This window comes from Opisthocomus hoazin, chromosome Z (genome assembly GCF_030867145.1).
Source record: "Opisthocomus hoazin isolate bOpiHoa1 chromosome Z, bOpiHoa1.hap1, whole genome shotgun sequence".
NCBI classification, from domain to species: domain Eukaryota; kingdom Metazoa; phylum Chordata; class Aves; order Opisthocomiformes; family Opisthocomidae; genus Opisthocomus; species Opisthocomus hoazin.
In genome coordinates, this window is record NC_134454.1 from 2,270,231 (window position 1) to 2,287,793 (window position 17,563).

General features: G+C 44.6%; 1 protein-coding gene across 1 annotated transcript in view; it reads left to right on the forward strand.

Annotated features, from left to right (window-relative positions):
- ADGRV1 (adhesion G protein-coupled receptor V1) overlaps nt 1-17,563 on the forward strand; it is a 313,027-nt gene that overhangs the window by 284,860 nt on the left and 10,604 nt on the right. The window contains exon 88 of the mRNA XM_075411234.1: nt 17,168-17,359. Within this exon, the coding sequence (XP_075267349.1) occupies nt 17,168-17,359 (192 nt within the window). The remainder of the gene's footprint in view (nt 1-17,167; nt 17,360-17,563) is intronic.

Here is a 17,563-nt window from a genome sequence, read left to right on the forward strand (position 1 = left end):
ATGCTCCTCTGTGAGGTGAAATTGTAATCTCTAATTCCTTCTCTGTTGCTTTCAGCAAAGTTTGGAAAGATTGCTACTACCATACTTTTTTTTTCATTTTCTTGATAGATTCCTTTCCAAATTCATAAACTCAGTTTAGCCTCCATTTGTTCTACTTCTTCACTGAAGGTAACATACAACTAAAGTATGACACAAAATAAATTAATTTTGTTGCCTAAATTCATATTGGTAAATATGATCTTCATTGTATTTTTATACTTTTTAATGGAGGAGAAAAACCTATGTTATCATCTTTGCCAAATATTTTACATCTAGTAATGTAATTTTACATCTAGTTTTACACCTAGTAATTCACTGCACATGAAGATTAACCTAAGGTTGCTAGTGAAGCAACAAATAACTGAATGTATATGCTTTGATTAGGTCTGTCTTTGAATCCAGAGGTAGTTCCATGTGGAGCAGAGTTATCTAAGGCCTAGGATGGAAGTTCATTAGTATCTTAAAACTTGCCTTACTCGCTGCGTTCAAAGAACAATTGTGCCTATGCATAGTTTATCTGCATTAAATAACATAAATAGGTATCTACGTATATAGTTTTAGATAGTTATGGATGAACAGAATATAAATTTTTGTCACCCACAAAGTATTTATTAAATCTTTGACAACACAGAAACCATCTTAAAAAAGGTCGCAGGCTGTTCGCAGCTTTGAAACACTCCTAACAAAAAGCAAGGGGTGACAGTGAGGCAGAAGGTGGGTAAGTGGAGACGAGAGGCTGTGGTTGCCACTGAGAACCCATGGAGAAACTGGCTTGGCCAGTTTTAGGAGTGTCATTGTATTACATTAAACTGAAGTTCTCCAAGTGAGCCTGCAGCCAGAACCACCATCCTGGTGGTGGTGCTGGAGACACCATCCCCGACATAGAAGCAGAAAAAGCAGAAACATGCTCGGGTTACCGTTTTGACTGCCATCACTGGAACAGAATGGTGAACATCACCCTGTGGACTTCTGCATTCATTAAATTATACGAATTATTATAATTATTAATTATGTGAAATGTCACTGTCACACCAGGCAATGAGACTTCCAGCACTTGCCTATAAAGCTGAGTTTTATAGGCTTTATGTTTGACCTGTGTAACGTAAAACGGCTGCAAAATCCACCTGCCTGGCAAAGTTTCCCCATCTCACTTCAGAATTTCCTTCCAATTCCCTCAGGAGATTGCTTTTACCTCTCATCAGGCTTTTTGTTACTCGCTTATCGGCTTGTCTTTTCTGCCAACTTCTGCAAGGAGCCGAAACGCTGTTACAAACACCCAAACACGCGCAGCCCGGAGGTGGAAGCTGAATTAGCTCGGTGTTCCCAGTCCAGTGTGACCCTTCTGTAGCTCCAGGTTGGTGGAGCTCACCTCCGTGTTCTGGCCCTGCTCTGCCGTGGCTGGGGATGGGAAAGTGCCAAGGAAGAAAAGTCAAAAAGCACTAGAGTGGAAAAAAAAGTACTGAAGAGCTTCTTCCAGTCATGTACTCTCTTCCTGACCCACCATGCGGCTCTGGAGTTGGCAGCCATCGGTGTTTGCTTTATGTTGGACTTCGCCATGCAGCCAAGACAGCTCTGTCAAACAGTTTGGGTGGTTTTGCAATGAGAAAACATGATACTGCAGAGCCAGCAGTTATTGCCATACAAGGGTGCTGGGAAAGAATAGACAGCGATCTGCAGCCCTCACACAAAGAGGAAGACCTCAAAAGGACATATATTCCATGCCAAGTACTAGCAAAAACTAGGCTGAAAAAAAACCCAAAACAACAGCTGAGAAGATTATTGCTTTGAAAAATAAGTTGAAGTCCATCCTTCAACAGCTCCTGTCATTTTTTTCCTGTTAAGAAATGCTCCACAGATAGCAGGAATGGGTCACAGAGCAGGTCACATCCAAGTTCTTCTGTCTATGCTACAAAGATATCTTAGATCACTTCTGGCGTTCATCCATTGGAGAGAATTTCCAAGAGGGAAAGTAACTTCTTGTTTTCCAAGTACAAGAGGAACCAACAGTTTGATATGTTGATGACTTACGCTGTCTGTTGCTGACAATGGGTAGTGCTGCATTCCTGCAAAGTTCCATAAATATAGCGAGGCATGGAAATCAAATGTACCGATTGCTTGGTTTTGAAATGCATGTGTGTCTATATATATCCTTTGGCATTACATTGGTATACATTGACACACAATTTAGGATTTTATAAGCAGAATCATGGGGAAATAACAAACACTACAAGGCCATTACTCTCTCAAGTGTTGTTCTGTTGTCTTGGAAGTGGCCTCTGTCCTCTGTTTAGAGTCAGGCAATGGAATTGTCTCAATGTTCTTTTCATTCCCTTTCCAATTTCTGCGAATTTCCCCTGGTTTTTTGTTTGTTTGCAGCTTATTAGTGGTATTTCTGCCTGAGTCTATTTAAAAAGCCCATATATATTTTTTTTGCTAACGATTTTTTCATTAAAAAACAAAAAATTGTAACTTATGAATGCAAATTCTAGAAAGCATTAGAGCTACCGTTGCTAAAAAAACCCCTCTCAAACTAGAAGTGATACAAGGCTGACATCGTATCTGTATTTAATATGAGCTTGTTTTTAATTTTACTTTGAGTAACACTCCAATAAAAATAAAACTGATTAACTCTTGAGGTACTTTTTATTCATCTAGAGCTTTGTCTCCTTGCACAGACAGGGGGCAAGGATAGGGGGAGGAAAATCAGCTCATTATTTGACAGCAGGAAGTGAATGATTTAACGACAGAGCCAAATATATTGTTATACCTCCACCTACTCTTCTTCACCTACTTGTCAGATATGGAAGGACGTCTAGTCCTTGTCCTCATTTTTGCCCACGTTTCCCTTTTTTTGAGGAGCATCCCTAACCAAAACAGTGTTAGCTTCCTGCTTTATAAATAAGACTTGCCTTCTGCTGTCTCTGAAGCTGTGGAAAGGCAGTAAGTATCTGCAGTAATTTTCATTAATATCAAGGGAGCAGGGTGTGTAAACTGATGGCAGGTTCTTATGAATATAATTTAAGAGAAAAGTGTGCTAAACAAGACCTCTACTTCTGAGACAGAGCTCTCTGGCAAAAAAAGCTACTTTTTGTAGTAAATTACACATCTGTTATGCTGCACATAAAAATCTTAGAAAGTCATTGTAAAGTACTTTCTGGGGTCAGTTTTAACTAAGAGGAGGTTGGAGAAGATGAGACTTTATTTTGTTCCTTACAGCACTGCGTGGCTGTAGCTCACTAACCAGCTGCAACATCCCCAAAAATAATCACAGAATGTTGGTGTGTAGGAACACCTTATTCCCACCAGTCTTTCCCTAAAACACCCACGCAGCAGGTATGGAAGATAATTATATCAGTAATCCACAACCCTTGAGTTCCCTCCAAGCCAGGTTTTTTTGAAGTTTGCTTGCGTTTATGACTTCTGAAGTTGCACCGGTTCAGTTACAGTTTTACTCTCTTATCGCACTGCAGCAAAATGCTGCTAAATAAATGGCCTTTCCAATTCCTCAGTTAGATGTCACAAACTAACAAGAAATAAAGAGATAACAGTAGCCGTAAGAGAGATTATGATAACGAAAGCATCGATTAAAGGGAAAAAATGTTGTTATGGTTATAACTCCTAGCCTTTACTTAACTCTTCATTTTGAGATTTTCTGTGATAGCGAGCAGAAGTTCAGCAGTAACCACAATGTTAGGTTCTCTCTTTTGACTCTTCCTGTCTGTCCGTGCTGATTTTCATTTCCCTGTTTCTTTTAACATTGTGTATTTGTCATTAACAGACATAAATAAATAGAAATCACTGCTTTAACAACAACAACAAAAAATTAAAAAAGAGCAATTTGATGTGCTGCAGAAATACCAGTTTCTTGGACTTTTAAAATGGGCAGAGTTCACCTGTAGTCAGTGATACTGGTTTGTATGGTCCCTGCATGTAACTTCAATTGCTAGCTTTCCTCCTGGGTATTGGTTTCCTGTGCTAGCTTTCAGCATGCTCTCAGCTGTAACTGGAGAATTAACTTCTCTAACACTGTCAGTCAGGGAATCTGTTGACCTAGGAGCGGAGGCGACGAAGGCTTTTTCATCTGCCACTTCTAGTCTGTTTGACAAAGAAACAAAAACAATAGTAGGCTTAGATTGTAAGGTGTGAGCTGAAATGTAGAGTTATAAATGTTTACCTTGGAAAGAAAGTGTGAGAGTAAATGTTTGCAAAATATTGTAAAGCGTGGGTACAAATTCATGACCTCTGATATTTCTAGGCCATTATAGTCAATGTAGTTGAAAAATATGTTTGTTAGGAATAACCTTACAGCTTTTGGTCTTTCTGGTTTTTCATTTTTACCGTAAGGTTCACCAGTGGACAAATATTCTGTTTTTCATTGATATGTGATCTGGCTGCTTTATTCTGTCAGAGTGGTCCTCCACACGGCACCAAGCACAAGAAGAATCTGAAGCAAAGAGGACCTCAGGGATACTGTCCTTGATTTGTTTTCTCTGCAGGAAAGGAAGAACAAAAAGCAGAGGGGAAAGAAGCCATGGGCCAAGAGATGGGGTAGAGATGGGGAAGGATGGTGTGCCAGTCTGCTTTGTCTTCAGCCTGAAGAAGAGAAGGCTGAGAGGGGACTTAATATATACTTACAAATATCTGAAGGGTGGGTGTCAGGAGGATGGGGCCAGACTCTTTTCAGTAGTGCCCAGTGACAGGACAAGGGGCAATGGGCACAAACTGAGGCACAGGAAGTTCCAGCTGAACACGAGGAAGAACTTCTTCCCTCTGAGGGTGACGGAGCCCTGGCCCAGGCTGCCCAGGGAGGTTGTGGAGTCTCCTTCTCTGGAGATATTCAAGACCCACCTGGACAAGGTCCTGTGCAGCCTGCTGTAGGTGACCCTGCTTCGGCAGGAGGGTTGGACTAGATGACCCACAGAGGTCCCTTCCAACCCCTACCATTCTGTAATTCTGTGATTCTGTCTTCTCTTGGCTGTTCTCAGCCTCTTGCAACCCTGCGTGGTCAGTGTGATTTACCAAATCTCACAGAGCTCCGTACCAAGGGACGGCAGCCAGAGCTGCGGAGGTGAACTGCAAGCTTCTTCCATGTGCTGACTCTCCCATGTTTGCCCTCCATAGATCACGCCTATGCCACTGTTTGTACCTTTGGTCTTTGACTTAGTGTTTGTTTCTTCGTAGCTAAGCTGAAATACAAAAATACGGATTTCTTGATGTTTCCGGGATGACTACGTTGGAAGGAACTAACAGAATCTTATTATAGCCCAATCTGCACATCTGGCAAGTTTGCCTAAGCGTCTGCATTTTCAGTGTGTCTTAAAGCTGAAGACCTCTCTTTTAAAATTTCAATCTGTCCTTTTAAAACAAACAGCAACAACAATAACCTAAAACCTTTTCCACCGCTTGCAGGGCTGAAATCAGAGGGACAGATGACTGTTGTGTAGGAGTAGCTGCAAGTGTGCTGAGAGCTACGCAAAATATTTATAGTAAATCCGGAGTATCCAAGCGAGTCTGCTTTTTAAAGATTTGCCAAAGTTTGTGAACCTTTTGGGTAAGCCTGAGCCAAGTTCAAACTAAATCTGATCTGAATGCAGTTTGCCAGAAAGGAATTTATGGCTTTGGCTTTGGGCAGAAACTGCAAGATTCAGCATGGTCTTGGCATAGCTGGCTCTGCACAAAGAGAAACTTGGCAGTTTAGATTAAGTTTCAGGTGTTACATTAACATGAGGAAAATGTATTCATAACACTGAAGCATAGTATTTTTATCATTATTATAGAATATACCTGTAACCTGTTTATCTGTGGAACTATGAATTTACAAAAAAAGAAAGCACTCAAAATATCTATCTTAATACAAACCTATAAATGAATTCTTAAAGACAGATATACGAATTATTACTTTTCTTCGTGTCATTTTTGTGGTGGCTTCTGTGCATGTGTGTGTGTACACAGTAGTGGTCGTGGTGGTTGGTTGAACAAGTGGTCTTACGGTATTGCGTAGCAAAATGGTATCAGTTTTGCAGTCCCCAGTGACATTAATATTTGGCTTTTGATTTTGATGTGAATATTTAGAACTCCAGCTGTAACTGACTCAGATCATTTCCTACAGAGGAAAACGGAAAGTAAATACCTCTGGAAGCAAAGTAAATGTTCCCAATAGAAACTGTGATAGAGAAATGATTGACAAGAATGATAACAGCTTCATCAAAACCGATGCTTAATGGCAAATAAACAGTCAAACCCTTGATGATACAATGCGGGTCCAAAGTTGGCTTATTAAGTGTAATCAGCAGTTGGCAGAGTTACATTGCTAAGGACATGGCTTTTACAACAGTCACTCTGAATGCTAAGAAAAACAGTTAGATGTAAACAGAAGGATCTGATTTACATTTCAAAGGTTAATAAATCTGGAGAGCTATGAGTGGGAGATGTTAAGCGGTGGCTTAGGATGTAGTGTCATGTGACTTAGATGATACTTCTGTCATGATGACACCAGTAAGAGGTCTTCAAGCTGTTCTCAGTGGAAAATATGGTTGAATAAGATAGGGGAAAATAAAATGTACATTAAAGTCTGCTTTTTGATATCTAAGCGTGCACAAAATTGCTGTGCCTGCAATTTTTCATAATTACCTCTGAATGTAAGGATACTTGCAGGAGGAGACAGAGATTTATGTATGCTTTATGTGTGTCACTTGGTTAGCGTTAATAATTGTGCATGTGAACATTGAGTTCCATGGCTAATTTTCTTCCAAAAGAGACTAGGAAAGACAACAATGGCAAATATATATCATGCATTGTACAATGGTCCTGATTATAATTTCCTGAATATGGTTCCTTCAACACTGGGAGACATTTTTTGCTGTGTAGATACTACCTTCCTGAACATGGCAAAACATGCAAATTATCTGGATTAATCAGACCAGTAATTTTCCCAAAAGCATTAGGCACTTGTTATGTAAATCCGTGTTAATCCGAATCAGATTTTGAGTGGCCAGTGGTGGAAAACTATGTGAGAAAAGAGAATTCTGCAACCTAAGAGCTTCCAGTGAAATCAGTGAAATCCCTGGGGAAGTTCACGAGAAGTCAGCGTAGGTGTTAAGGTGCACCAGCAGCTGCAGCAGCAGCACCTGTGGCCATCGACAGCCGCCCAAGAAGGACAGCCTGGCCATTAAACCAACAAGCAAAGGACTTTCTAGGACTGCTTGCCAAGAGCAAATTAGCTTAGTTCAGACGGAGAATAAGATTAAATCTCACCCTGATAAGATTAAAGAAACTAAAGTGAAACTAACCAAAGCATAAACCATCATGAGGAAATTCTTCTACTGTGACTGCAGACAGCTAGTCTCAAAAGATGATCTGAGTGAAGAAAACTCTTCTGTTGGCAGAGAGGCAGCTTTGCGTGATTTCTTGGGGTTTTTTTATCACCTGGCACCAATAAATGAAAAATAACAGTGATGTTGTAACCATGGTGATCTAAGCATCTGAATGATCCAGTTCTGGACCCAGAGGACATTTTGTGGTCTAACACAAGATACTATCTTTCTTCACAGGCCTTGAGTTCACTTAAAATATTCTCTGTTGAAAAAACAACTTTCAGTGATGTAGTCACATGAGAGTTATCAAATCATATCTTCCACATTAAAGTAGGAACTCAAAGAGTGCCTCTGTAGAGTGCACCAAATTTTTGTTAGTTGTGCTGATGCATACCCTGAAACAGGTTGAGGACCTGCTCAAATCACTTTTCCTTACCAAAAGTCCTGCAAAGATACTTTGCTTTTATAAACAGGAACACTATTCCTCTAAAATAGATGACATTTTCTGAATACACTTCTCCTTGAAAAAACAGTGTTTGCAGTTTCAGGGTAGGGTATCTCAGGCATGGAATACAATGCTTGTGTGAGAAGTACGAAGTGTAATAGGTTTTGTGTTTGTTGTGTTTATTTTTTTTAAACTTAATGCCTTGCTGTGTTTGTGTTTGTTAGAGCAATAAAAGTCCTTTCTCTTACCAATTTAAAATCATGGGATACATTTTGGTTTTCTCTCAGTGTGTGAAAAGGAGATGATGAAGAGGTTTGTTGATGGCCTACAGTCTGCTGTTTCCTAAGTTATTAGTCTTAGCAGAGTTATCTCAGTTTCCAAATTTAGACATACAGTAGTGTCAGCACAGTGAGTTGGAACACGCAGAATTAGAGGATAAAGAGACAGAGAGACTACGAGGGTGCAATGAAAGCTTTCCGTGAACCCATCCTCCAGGTTTGCATGTGATCTCATGAAGTGTGAAATGTATCCTGTCCTTTTATTGACAGCTGTGCAAGTCTGTCCTTAATTTACTAGCTTCCTCAAGCTGTCACTCCACAGAATAAATAAATCAAGCTGCCCCTGGCTGCCAAGAAAGCCAATGGGATCCTGGGGTGCATCAAGAAGACCGTGGCCAGCAGGACGAGGGAGGTTCTCCTTCCACTCTACACTGCCCTGGTGAGGCCTCATCTAGAGTACTGTGTCCAGTTCTGGGCTCCCCACTTCAAGAAAGATGAAGAGCTACTGGAGAGAGTCCAGCGGAGGGCTACGAGGATGATGAAGGGACTGGAACCTCTCCCCTACGAGGAGAGGCTGAGGGAGCTGGGCTTGTTCAGCCTGGAGAAGAGAAGGCTCCGAGGGGACCTTCGAAATGCCTCTAAATATCTGCAGGGTGGGGGTCAGGAGGATGGGGCCAAGCTCTTTTCAGTGGTGCCCAGAGACAGGACAAGGGGCAATGGGCACAAACTGAAGCAGAGGAAGCTCCATCTGAACATGAGGAAGAACTTCTTCCCTCTGAGGGTGACGGAGCACTGGCCCAGGCTGCCCAGGGAGGTTGTGGAGTCTCCTCTGGAGATATTCAAGACCCGCCTGGACAAGGTCCTGTGCAGCCTGCTGTAGGTGACCCTGCTTCGGCAGGAGGGTTGGACTAGATGACCCACAGAGGTCCCTGCCAACCCCTACTATTCTGTGATTCTGTGATTCTATATGAGAATCCCCCTCACACCCATACATGCACAAAACCCTCCCACAAATTATAAAATGTACCAGGAAAAACCTCCCTTCTTCCCCTGTAGAGAACTTTCCACAGTCTCCTTGGGCAACTTGTTACAGTGCTTAATTACCCTCAAATTAAATACGTTTTCCTTATAACCAGTAGGAACCTCCCCTCTTTCAGCTTAGGACCAGTATCTCCCATCCTCTTGCCATGCCCCCCTGTCTTCTCGGTAACCATGTCTTGTGTATTGGAAGGCTAATAGCAGTTGATGGCTATTAATTCCCCTCTGATCCTTCTTCACGTCGAAAAGACCAGTTCCCTCAACCCGCCCTCAGAGGGCATGTGCTTGAGACCCTGACCATCCTGGTGGCCCTCCACTGGACTTGCTGGAGTTTCTACCCATCCAGTGCTCTACCCAACTAGATGACAATGTCCTAACTTGGGTACCAGAGTGCTGTGGGACACCATGCTGAAGGCCTCGCAAAACTCAAAGCAGATGTCATCCACCACCCTCACATTGTCCACTGGACCAGTCACAAAAGGTGATCAGGTTGGTCCACAGCAAATCCGAAAGAGGATGGGTGAACTATCTAGCGTAACCTAGAGGAGCATTGAAGCTGTTCCTACCTCGCTGGCTGTAAAGGTCTCAGGGGACTCTTTTCACAGAATGTTCGGGGTTGGAAGGGACCTCTGTGGGTCATCTAGTCCAACCCCCTGCCCAAGCAGGGTCACCCAGAGCAGGGGGCACAGCACCGCGTCCAGGCGGAGCTGGAATATCTCCAGAGAAGGAGACTCCACAACCTCCCTGGGCAGCCTGGGCCAGGGCTCCGTCACCCTCAGAGGGAAGAAGTTCTTCCTCGGGTTCAGCTGGAGCTTCCTCTGCTTCAGTTTGTGCCCATTGCCCCTTGTCCTGTCTCTGGGCACCACTGGAAAGAGTCTGGCCCCGTCCTCCTGACCCCCACCCTGCAGATATTTATAAGCATTTATTAGATCCCCTCTCAGCCTTCTCTTCTCCAGGCTGAACAAGCCCAGCTCCCTCAGCCTTCCCTTGCAGGAGAGATGCTCCAGTCCCCTCCTCATCTTTTGCATGTGAGCTGTTCTTCAGGCATTCGGGGTTGTGGTTTGTATGGATGTGTTTTTCCCTGACGTAACAGTGCAGAACAGTAGACGTACAGACCAGCTTGCTGAGGTGAAATAACAAATGCTTAATTGTCTTCCATCAGCATATATCAGTGAAACGACCTGCAGCTTTTACTGACAATGTCTGACAAGCATTTTTCAGGCAGCCACCACATTTGAGAAGAACTCTAAGCTGCCTGTCTGTGCTCCCACCTTAGGGACAACCACATCATCTGCTTGAAGTAGTTCTCATCTTCCTCCACAGGTCACACAGTAACATTTTTTCCTCTTATATTTCACTGTGACATTGTATTAATATTACTATCATAATGTAACGTAAATGACACAGGGTAAAATGTTTTGTAAATAGCCCCGTGGGCCCACTGCACAGAAGTTATGCAGTATTAAATCCTACGGAGTCCTAGTTCTTTAGTTGGCTTCCACTGGCTTCCATACAGCCCAGGTCAAGCTCTCAGGTTAGCAATCAGTCATTTTACTCCAAGACCAAATCGTTTCTTTTGGCCTCCCTGTACATCCTTGTGAGCTGGGGAGAATGGTTCTGCATTCATATGCGACAGCAGAGGATATTGGTACTAGGCTGAGGTTTGGGGGTTGAGTTTTTGGGGTTAGGTTGGGGCTTTTTTATGAAATCTTCTCAAGAATAAAAAATTAATATTTACCACATTTTTAACAGAGATGTCATTGGCTGTGTTACTAATATCCACACCCAGACCAGTCTTCTTTCCACCCCTCTGGAGTGTGTAGGTCTCGTCTCTGAACATCCTGCAGATCTGGTAGGCTGTCAACAGAACTTGACTATTTTCTGCATTTTATGCTTGGTCCAACTAGCAAGGACAATGTCTGTGTGTCTCTGGAAAAGCAGAGTGGTGCCAGCTTGGCCAAAGTTGTTCATGTGATAAACACAGTGAAACATATATCACAGTGCCAACAGCCTTATTTTCATAATACTTTAAGACTAATTTTACAGTATTAGAAGTTGAAGTGAAAAAAAACTGTAATGAGCTTCAGAATAGTGATGAAGGACAATTCAATTCTCAAGGCAGAGCTTTTGAAAAAACCCACTGAGACTGTGAAAGCTGTGGTTGCACTGACACAACCTGACTTTCTGCATCCTGCCCGTGCTCTTTCGGAAGAAACAGCACGGCAGCTGCTGGTGCTAAAATAAGCACGTATCAATATGACTTGATCCGTGGCATCTTCGTGTATGTGATCCTTGGAACTCAGTGTTATTTGGGTGGGACCATTTGCCTTGTTTTGATTTCCAAAACTTCGTCTGCAGTGGTTTCTAGTAGAGACACGGGGTAGTGAGAATAAGACCACAAAAACCCTTTTGATACTTCAGACGAAACCACAGTGATGGCATGTAGGAAGTCACCTCTGCAGAGCATATCTTCTTGAGATTCTAGGTTTGGGTAGGCGTATGGGGCAAAGAAGGTTCCATCCTTTGTCCAGCTCAGCAAGAAATCTTCTGCCCAGCAACACAGTTCCTGTGTAAATGTATAACCTGCTTGGAAGTGTTGAGTTTTCTTCTCTTTGTAAGGCATTGCCGTAATATTTCACGAGAGTGGGAGAAGTAAAACTCACAATTTTTATTTCTGTTAGCTAACTAGCCTGTGACTCCTCCTATCCTTAGAAATCAAATAACCTCCTCAGGTCCATGTGCTTGTTATGGAAGGACCCAGAGGAGCTGTCTCACCACCCATCTGCACCAGTACGTGGGAGTTCTCTGACCTGCACATGCTGAAGTTTCTTCTCAGCCTTGGGAGAAGGTGGGCTACAGCACGAGTGCTGCGCGAGGTGATACATCTCAGGGATGCTGGCTCCTGCTGCCCAGAAGAGTCTGTGTCTCAGGACAACAGCGAGGAGCAGAAGGGGTGGCAGCAGTGAGGAGGGGCTGCAAAGATGCTCTGGGTGTCAGAATACCTTGCTGTGTTTCTGGTGCAACAGTAGTTCCTCAGGAACAGCACCGTCCAAAGCACACAGAGAGTTAAATCAGGACACCAGGCTGAGTTAAGGAGATAATTGTGGCTCTCCATTCCGTGTTTATTTGTTTTAGAAGGGTGAGTGTGCACACTTGGGGCTGCACAGACGAGTGACATAGCATGGGCCTTGCATAATGCCTGATGTCCCTGCAATTCTGCAAGACAGGGCTGTGCAGCATTTTCAGCAGTTTTCTTGAAAAGTACAAAACCACTTGAAACGTGTGTGTAGCTTTTGTGGCTAGGTCCTCAGAGACCAAAGTGCCAGAGGCTGCTCTGAATTCAGTGTCATCGCTGTTATCTGTTTTTCCTGGGTTTCTCATCCTTTTCATATCCATTAAACAACTTAAATTAAAAGAAATCCATTTGCTGGTCCCATTATGCTTGACCTACATCAGAGTCTTTGGATTTGTTTATAGAATGAAAGGACATTTTCATTCGTTTTTAGTGTCCCTTAAGTGCAACATGTGTTTGCATCAGTTTTTTGGAATGTATTTACTTACATGTATCACAAAGATGGTTCCTCTGAGTTAACTGCTCTGGGTCCTCGTGGCAAAAAACAATAATTTAGAGAAGTGGGAAACTGTTTTCTCAGAACAGTTGTTGTTAACACTTTTGTTTTCTGGTTTGCATACACGGACCTGTAAGGGTTTTTAGCAGCTGTATGAGGATATTTCCAGTGTTCGGCCAGCTGAGATTGAAACCTCATTGAATCCAATTAACTTCTATTATGTGTCATTTTGGACCAGACTGTTTTCTCATGTAGTTTTGGCATTAGAAATTATTTATCTGTCGATCATAAAGTGCTGCTACTTGTTCTTGCTTCATAGGCATGGAAATGAACATGTATCTTCGGTATTTGCAGTCTCTATGTATTTTCAAAATTCCTTCCATTCATAATTACTAATTATAATTAAACACCTTACTATTTATAATCCTAGTTATTACTTTCATGCCAATGGGTACCTTTCCAATAAATTGTTCTGTTTAGTACAATTGGTTTCAGGGGTCTAGAGGACAAAGTGAATTACAAAAAACAATGAAAATGTAATTGTATCGCAGCAATCGGGAAGAATCCAGAAATTGTCTTTCTGTACTCTGCACCGGGCCTGCTGGCGACAGGTGGATCGCAGCTGTCTCAAAGGGGAAAAAGGATTCTTGGCCACGAGCTGGTGGGGCTCATTGAGAGGGCTTTAAACCAGGTTCGAAGGGGGAAGGGGACATGGCCCAGCTCACTAGGGACGAGCCCAGGCTTGGCGTGCCAGGGTCAGGGGTGAGGTGGACAGCCCAGCTCAAGTGTGTCTACACCAATGCACGTAGCATGGGCAATAAACAGGAGGAGCTGGAAGCCATTATACAGCAGGACGGCTACGACTTGGTCGCCATCACAGAAACGTGGTGGGACAACTCGCATGACTGGCATGCTGTCATGGATGGCTACAGACTTTAGGAAAGACAGGCCAACAAGGAGAGGTGGGGGAGTTGCTCTATATGTGAGGGAGCAACTGGAATGCATTGAGCTTGGCCTGGGGGCAAATGAGGAACAAGTTGAAAGCTTGTGGGTTAGAATGAAGGGACAGGCTCATAAGGGTGACCTTACGGTGGGTGTGTACTACAGGCCACCTGACCAGGAGGAGGAGGTTGATGAGGCCTTCTACAGGCAGCTGCAAGCAGCCTCACAGTCACAGGACCTGGTTCTCATGGGGGACTTCAACCACCCTGACATCAGCTGGGAAGACCATACAGCTAGGCAGGCGCAATCCAGGAGGTTCCTACAGAGCATCGATGATAACTTTCTGATGCAAGTGGTGGAGGAACCAACAAGGAAAGGCACACTGCTGGACCTTGTGTTAACAAACAAGCAGGGACTGGTGGAGGATGTGAAGGTCGGAGGTAGACTTGGCTGCAGTGACCATAAAATGGTCGAGTTCAGGATCCTGCGTGGAGGAAGCAGGGCGATAAGCAGGATCAAAACCTTGGACCTCAGGAGGGCTGACTTTGCCCTCTTCAGGGAGCTACTGGGAGGAATCCCATGGGCCAGGGCTCTCAAAGGCAGGGGGGTCCATGAGTGCTGGTCGCTCTTTAAACAACACTTCTTCCATGCACAGGAGCAATGCATCCCCCTGAGAAAGAAATTGAGCGAAGGAGGCAGGAGACCTGCATGGTTAAACAAGGAGCTTCTAGCAGAGATCAGGCAGAAGAGAAAGGTCCATGGAATGTGGAAAGAGGGACAGGCCACTTGGGAAGAGTACAGGAACGTGGTCAGAGCATGCAGGGATGCGACGAGGAAGGCCAAGGCTCACCTGGAATTGAAGCTGGCAAGGGATGTCAAAAACAACAAGAAGGGCTTCTTCAACTACATCAGCAGCAAAAGGAAGGCTAGGGACAACGTGGGGCCGCTGCTGAATGAGGCGGGTGTCCTGGTGACGGAGGATGCGGAGAAGGCAGAGCTACTGAATGCCTTCTTTGCTTCAGTCTTCAGTGCCAAGGCCGGCCCTCAGAAATCCCAGGCCCCGGAGGTAAGAGAGGAAGCCTACAAAGAGGACGACTTTCCCTTGGTCGAGGAGGACTGTGTGAGGGATCGCTTAAGCAATCTGGACATCCACAAATCCATGGGCCCCGATGGAATGCACCCACGAGTGCTGAGGGAGCTGGCGGATGTCATTGCTGAGCCACTCTCCATCATCTTTGAGAGGTCCTGGAGGACAGGAGAGGTGCCCGAGGACTGGAGAAAGACCAATGTCAGTCCAATCTTCAAAAAGGGCAAGAAGGAGGACCCAGGGAACTACAGGCCGGTCAGCCTCACCTCCATCCCGGGAAAGGTGATGGAGCAGCTTATCCTAGAGGCCATCATGAAGCAAGTGGAAGAAAAGAAGGTTATCAGGAGTAGTCAGCATGGATTCACCAAGGGGAAATCATGCCTGACCAATATGATAGCTTTCTACGATGGCATGACTGGCTGGGTAGACGAAGAGAGAGCCATGGATGTTGTCTACCTTGACTTCAGCAAGGCTTTCGACACAGTCTCCCATGATATCCTCCTAGGGAAGCTCAGGAAGTGTGGGCTGGATGAGTGGTCGGTGAAGTGGATAGAGAACTGGCTGAATGGCAGAACTCAGAGGGTTGTCATCAGCGGAGCCGAGTCTAGTTGGAGGCTGGTAACAAGTGGTGTCCCCCAGGGGTCAGTACTGGGCCCAGCCTTGTTTAACTTCTTCATCAACGACCTGTATGAAGAGTTAGAATGTACCTTCAGCAAGTCTGCTGATGACACCAAACTGGGAGGTGTGGTAGACACACCGGAAGGCTGTGCTGCCATTCAGCGTGACCTGGATAGGCTGGAGAGTTGGGCAGAGAGGAACCTGATGAGGTTCAACAAAGTCAAATGCAGGGTCCTGCACCTGGGGAGGAACAACCTCATGCACCAGTACAGGCTTGGGGTGGACCTGCTGGAGAGCAGCTCTGCGGAGAGGGACCTGGGAGTCCTGGTGGACGACAGGTTAACCATGAGCCAGCAGTGTGCTCTGGCTGCCAAGAAGGCCAATGGCATCCTGGGGTGCATCAAGAAGAGTGTGGCCAGCAGGACGAGGGAGGTTCTCCTTCCCCTCTACACTGCCCTGGTGAGGCCTCATCTGGAGTCCTGTGTCCAGTTCTGGGCTCCCCAGTTCAAGAGAGATGAGGAGCTACTGGAGAGAGTCCAGCGGAGGGCTACAAGGATGATGAGGGGACTGGAACATCTCCCCTACGAGGAGAGGCTGAGGGAGCTGGGCTTGTTCAGCCTGGAGAAGAGAAGGCTGAGAGGGGACCTTAGAAATGCCTCCAAATATCTGCAGGGTGGGGGTCAGGAGGACGGGGCCAGACTCTTTCCAGTGGTGCCCAGAGACAGGACAAGGGGCAATGGGCACAAACTGGAGCAGAGGAAGCTCCAGCTGAACCCGAGGAAGAACTTCTTCCCTCTGAGGGTGACGGAGCCCTGGCCCAGGCTGCCCAGGGAGGTTGTGGAGTCTCCTTCTCTGGAGATATTCCAGCCCCGCCTGGACAAGGTCCTGTGCAGCCTGCTGTGGGTGACCCTGCTTCGGCAGGAGGGTTGGACTAGATGACCCACAGAGGTCCCTTCCAACCCCTACTATTCTGTGATTCTGTGATTCTGTGATTCTTTTGGTTAACCCTTTCTTTAGTAATTATTGAACTAGTAGATTAATCAATTAAAATGGATTATTTTCCCTCAGTATCAGTGCAACTTAAGAATTAGAGAAAATGAGGTTTCATATTCAAAAGTTCAATCACAGGATTTCTTTGCAAACAAAAGGCATGGTTATAATACTTTTCTTGGCTAAGTCTAAAGGTCAAAATTAGCAAGTTTGAAAGAACTAGAGAGGCATACAGCAGAGCCTTTGTAGTAATCACAAATGAAAGAGAGTGTTGAATTAGTGGATGTCACAGAGAGTCTAATTTATAGTTACAACTTGGTATCTGTGACGGCAGCAGTGCAGTTTGCACGAGATTGAAACTGGGGCAAGAATGCAAAGATCCAGCAGGTCAGTAAGGAAATGGAGAATTGTGGCCAGGGGCCAGCAGCCGAATCTTATTGTACGGGCGGCCCTTAACCACATTTTCACTATTATGACAACAGTGAAACTCGAGTTGGTTTTCTTGTTGTTGGGAACTTGGCTTTGCTTTGCAACTGTGTGGGTTCAACCAAGTAATCGTTTTCAATGACTCTTTTGGGCTGTTTTGTGGGTGGTTTTTTTTGTATGTGTGTGTGTTTAGCTGGAGGCCTCAGGATATGAACTTACTTTTAATTTCCAGATCTGTGATGGGCAGTGACGTTGTCTCTTATTTCCCATAGAACCTGGCTGCAGCCCTTTGAGGCACAGACTGCTGGTGCAAGGGAAGGCATCTGCTGTAGCATACACAACCTTGCCATGACGGCGTTCAAACTCTGATCTAAGCTCCCCGCATTTCACACCCTGATGTTCTTTTTCTCTCTCTGTTTCAGGGCCTTTATGTCTTTGTGGTATATTTTATCCTGCACAACCAACTTTGCTGTCCTGTGAAAGCAAGTTATACCGTAGACATGAATGGGCATACAACTCCAGGATCGGCTTTCTTCACACATGGCAGTGGTCTGCCAGCTGCAGGTGGAGAGATCAGCAAGTCCACTCAGAACCTCATCAGTGCTATGGAAGAGGTAGCAGTGCTCTATAGTCGTTACCTTGTGTATTGAAAACATACCTGGAGATTTCAGTGGCAGCACTGAAGTGTAATACACAGGAATGAGATGCTAATTATCATAGATTGGCTTTGGGGAAGGGGGGGGATTCTACTTTTTTTTTTTTTTTTTACCGTAAGAATTGTTACCTTTAGCCATGGTGATATTCTTGGAATTTACAAT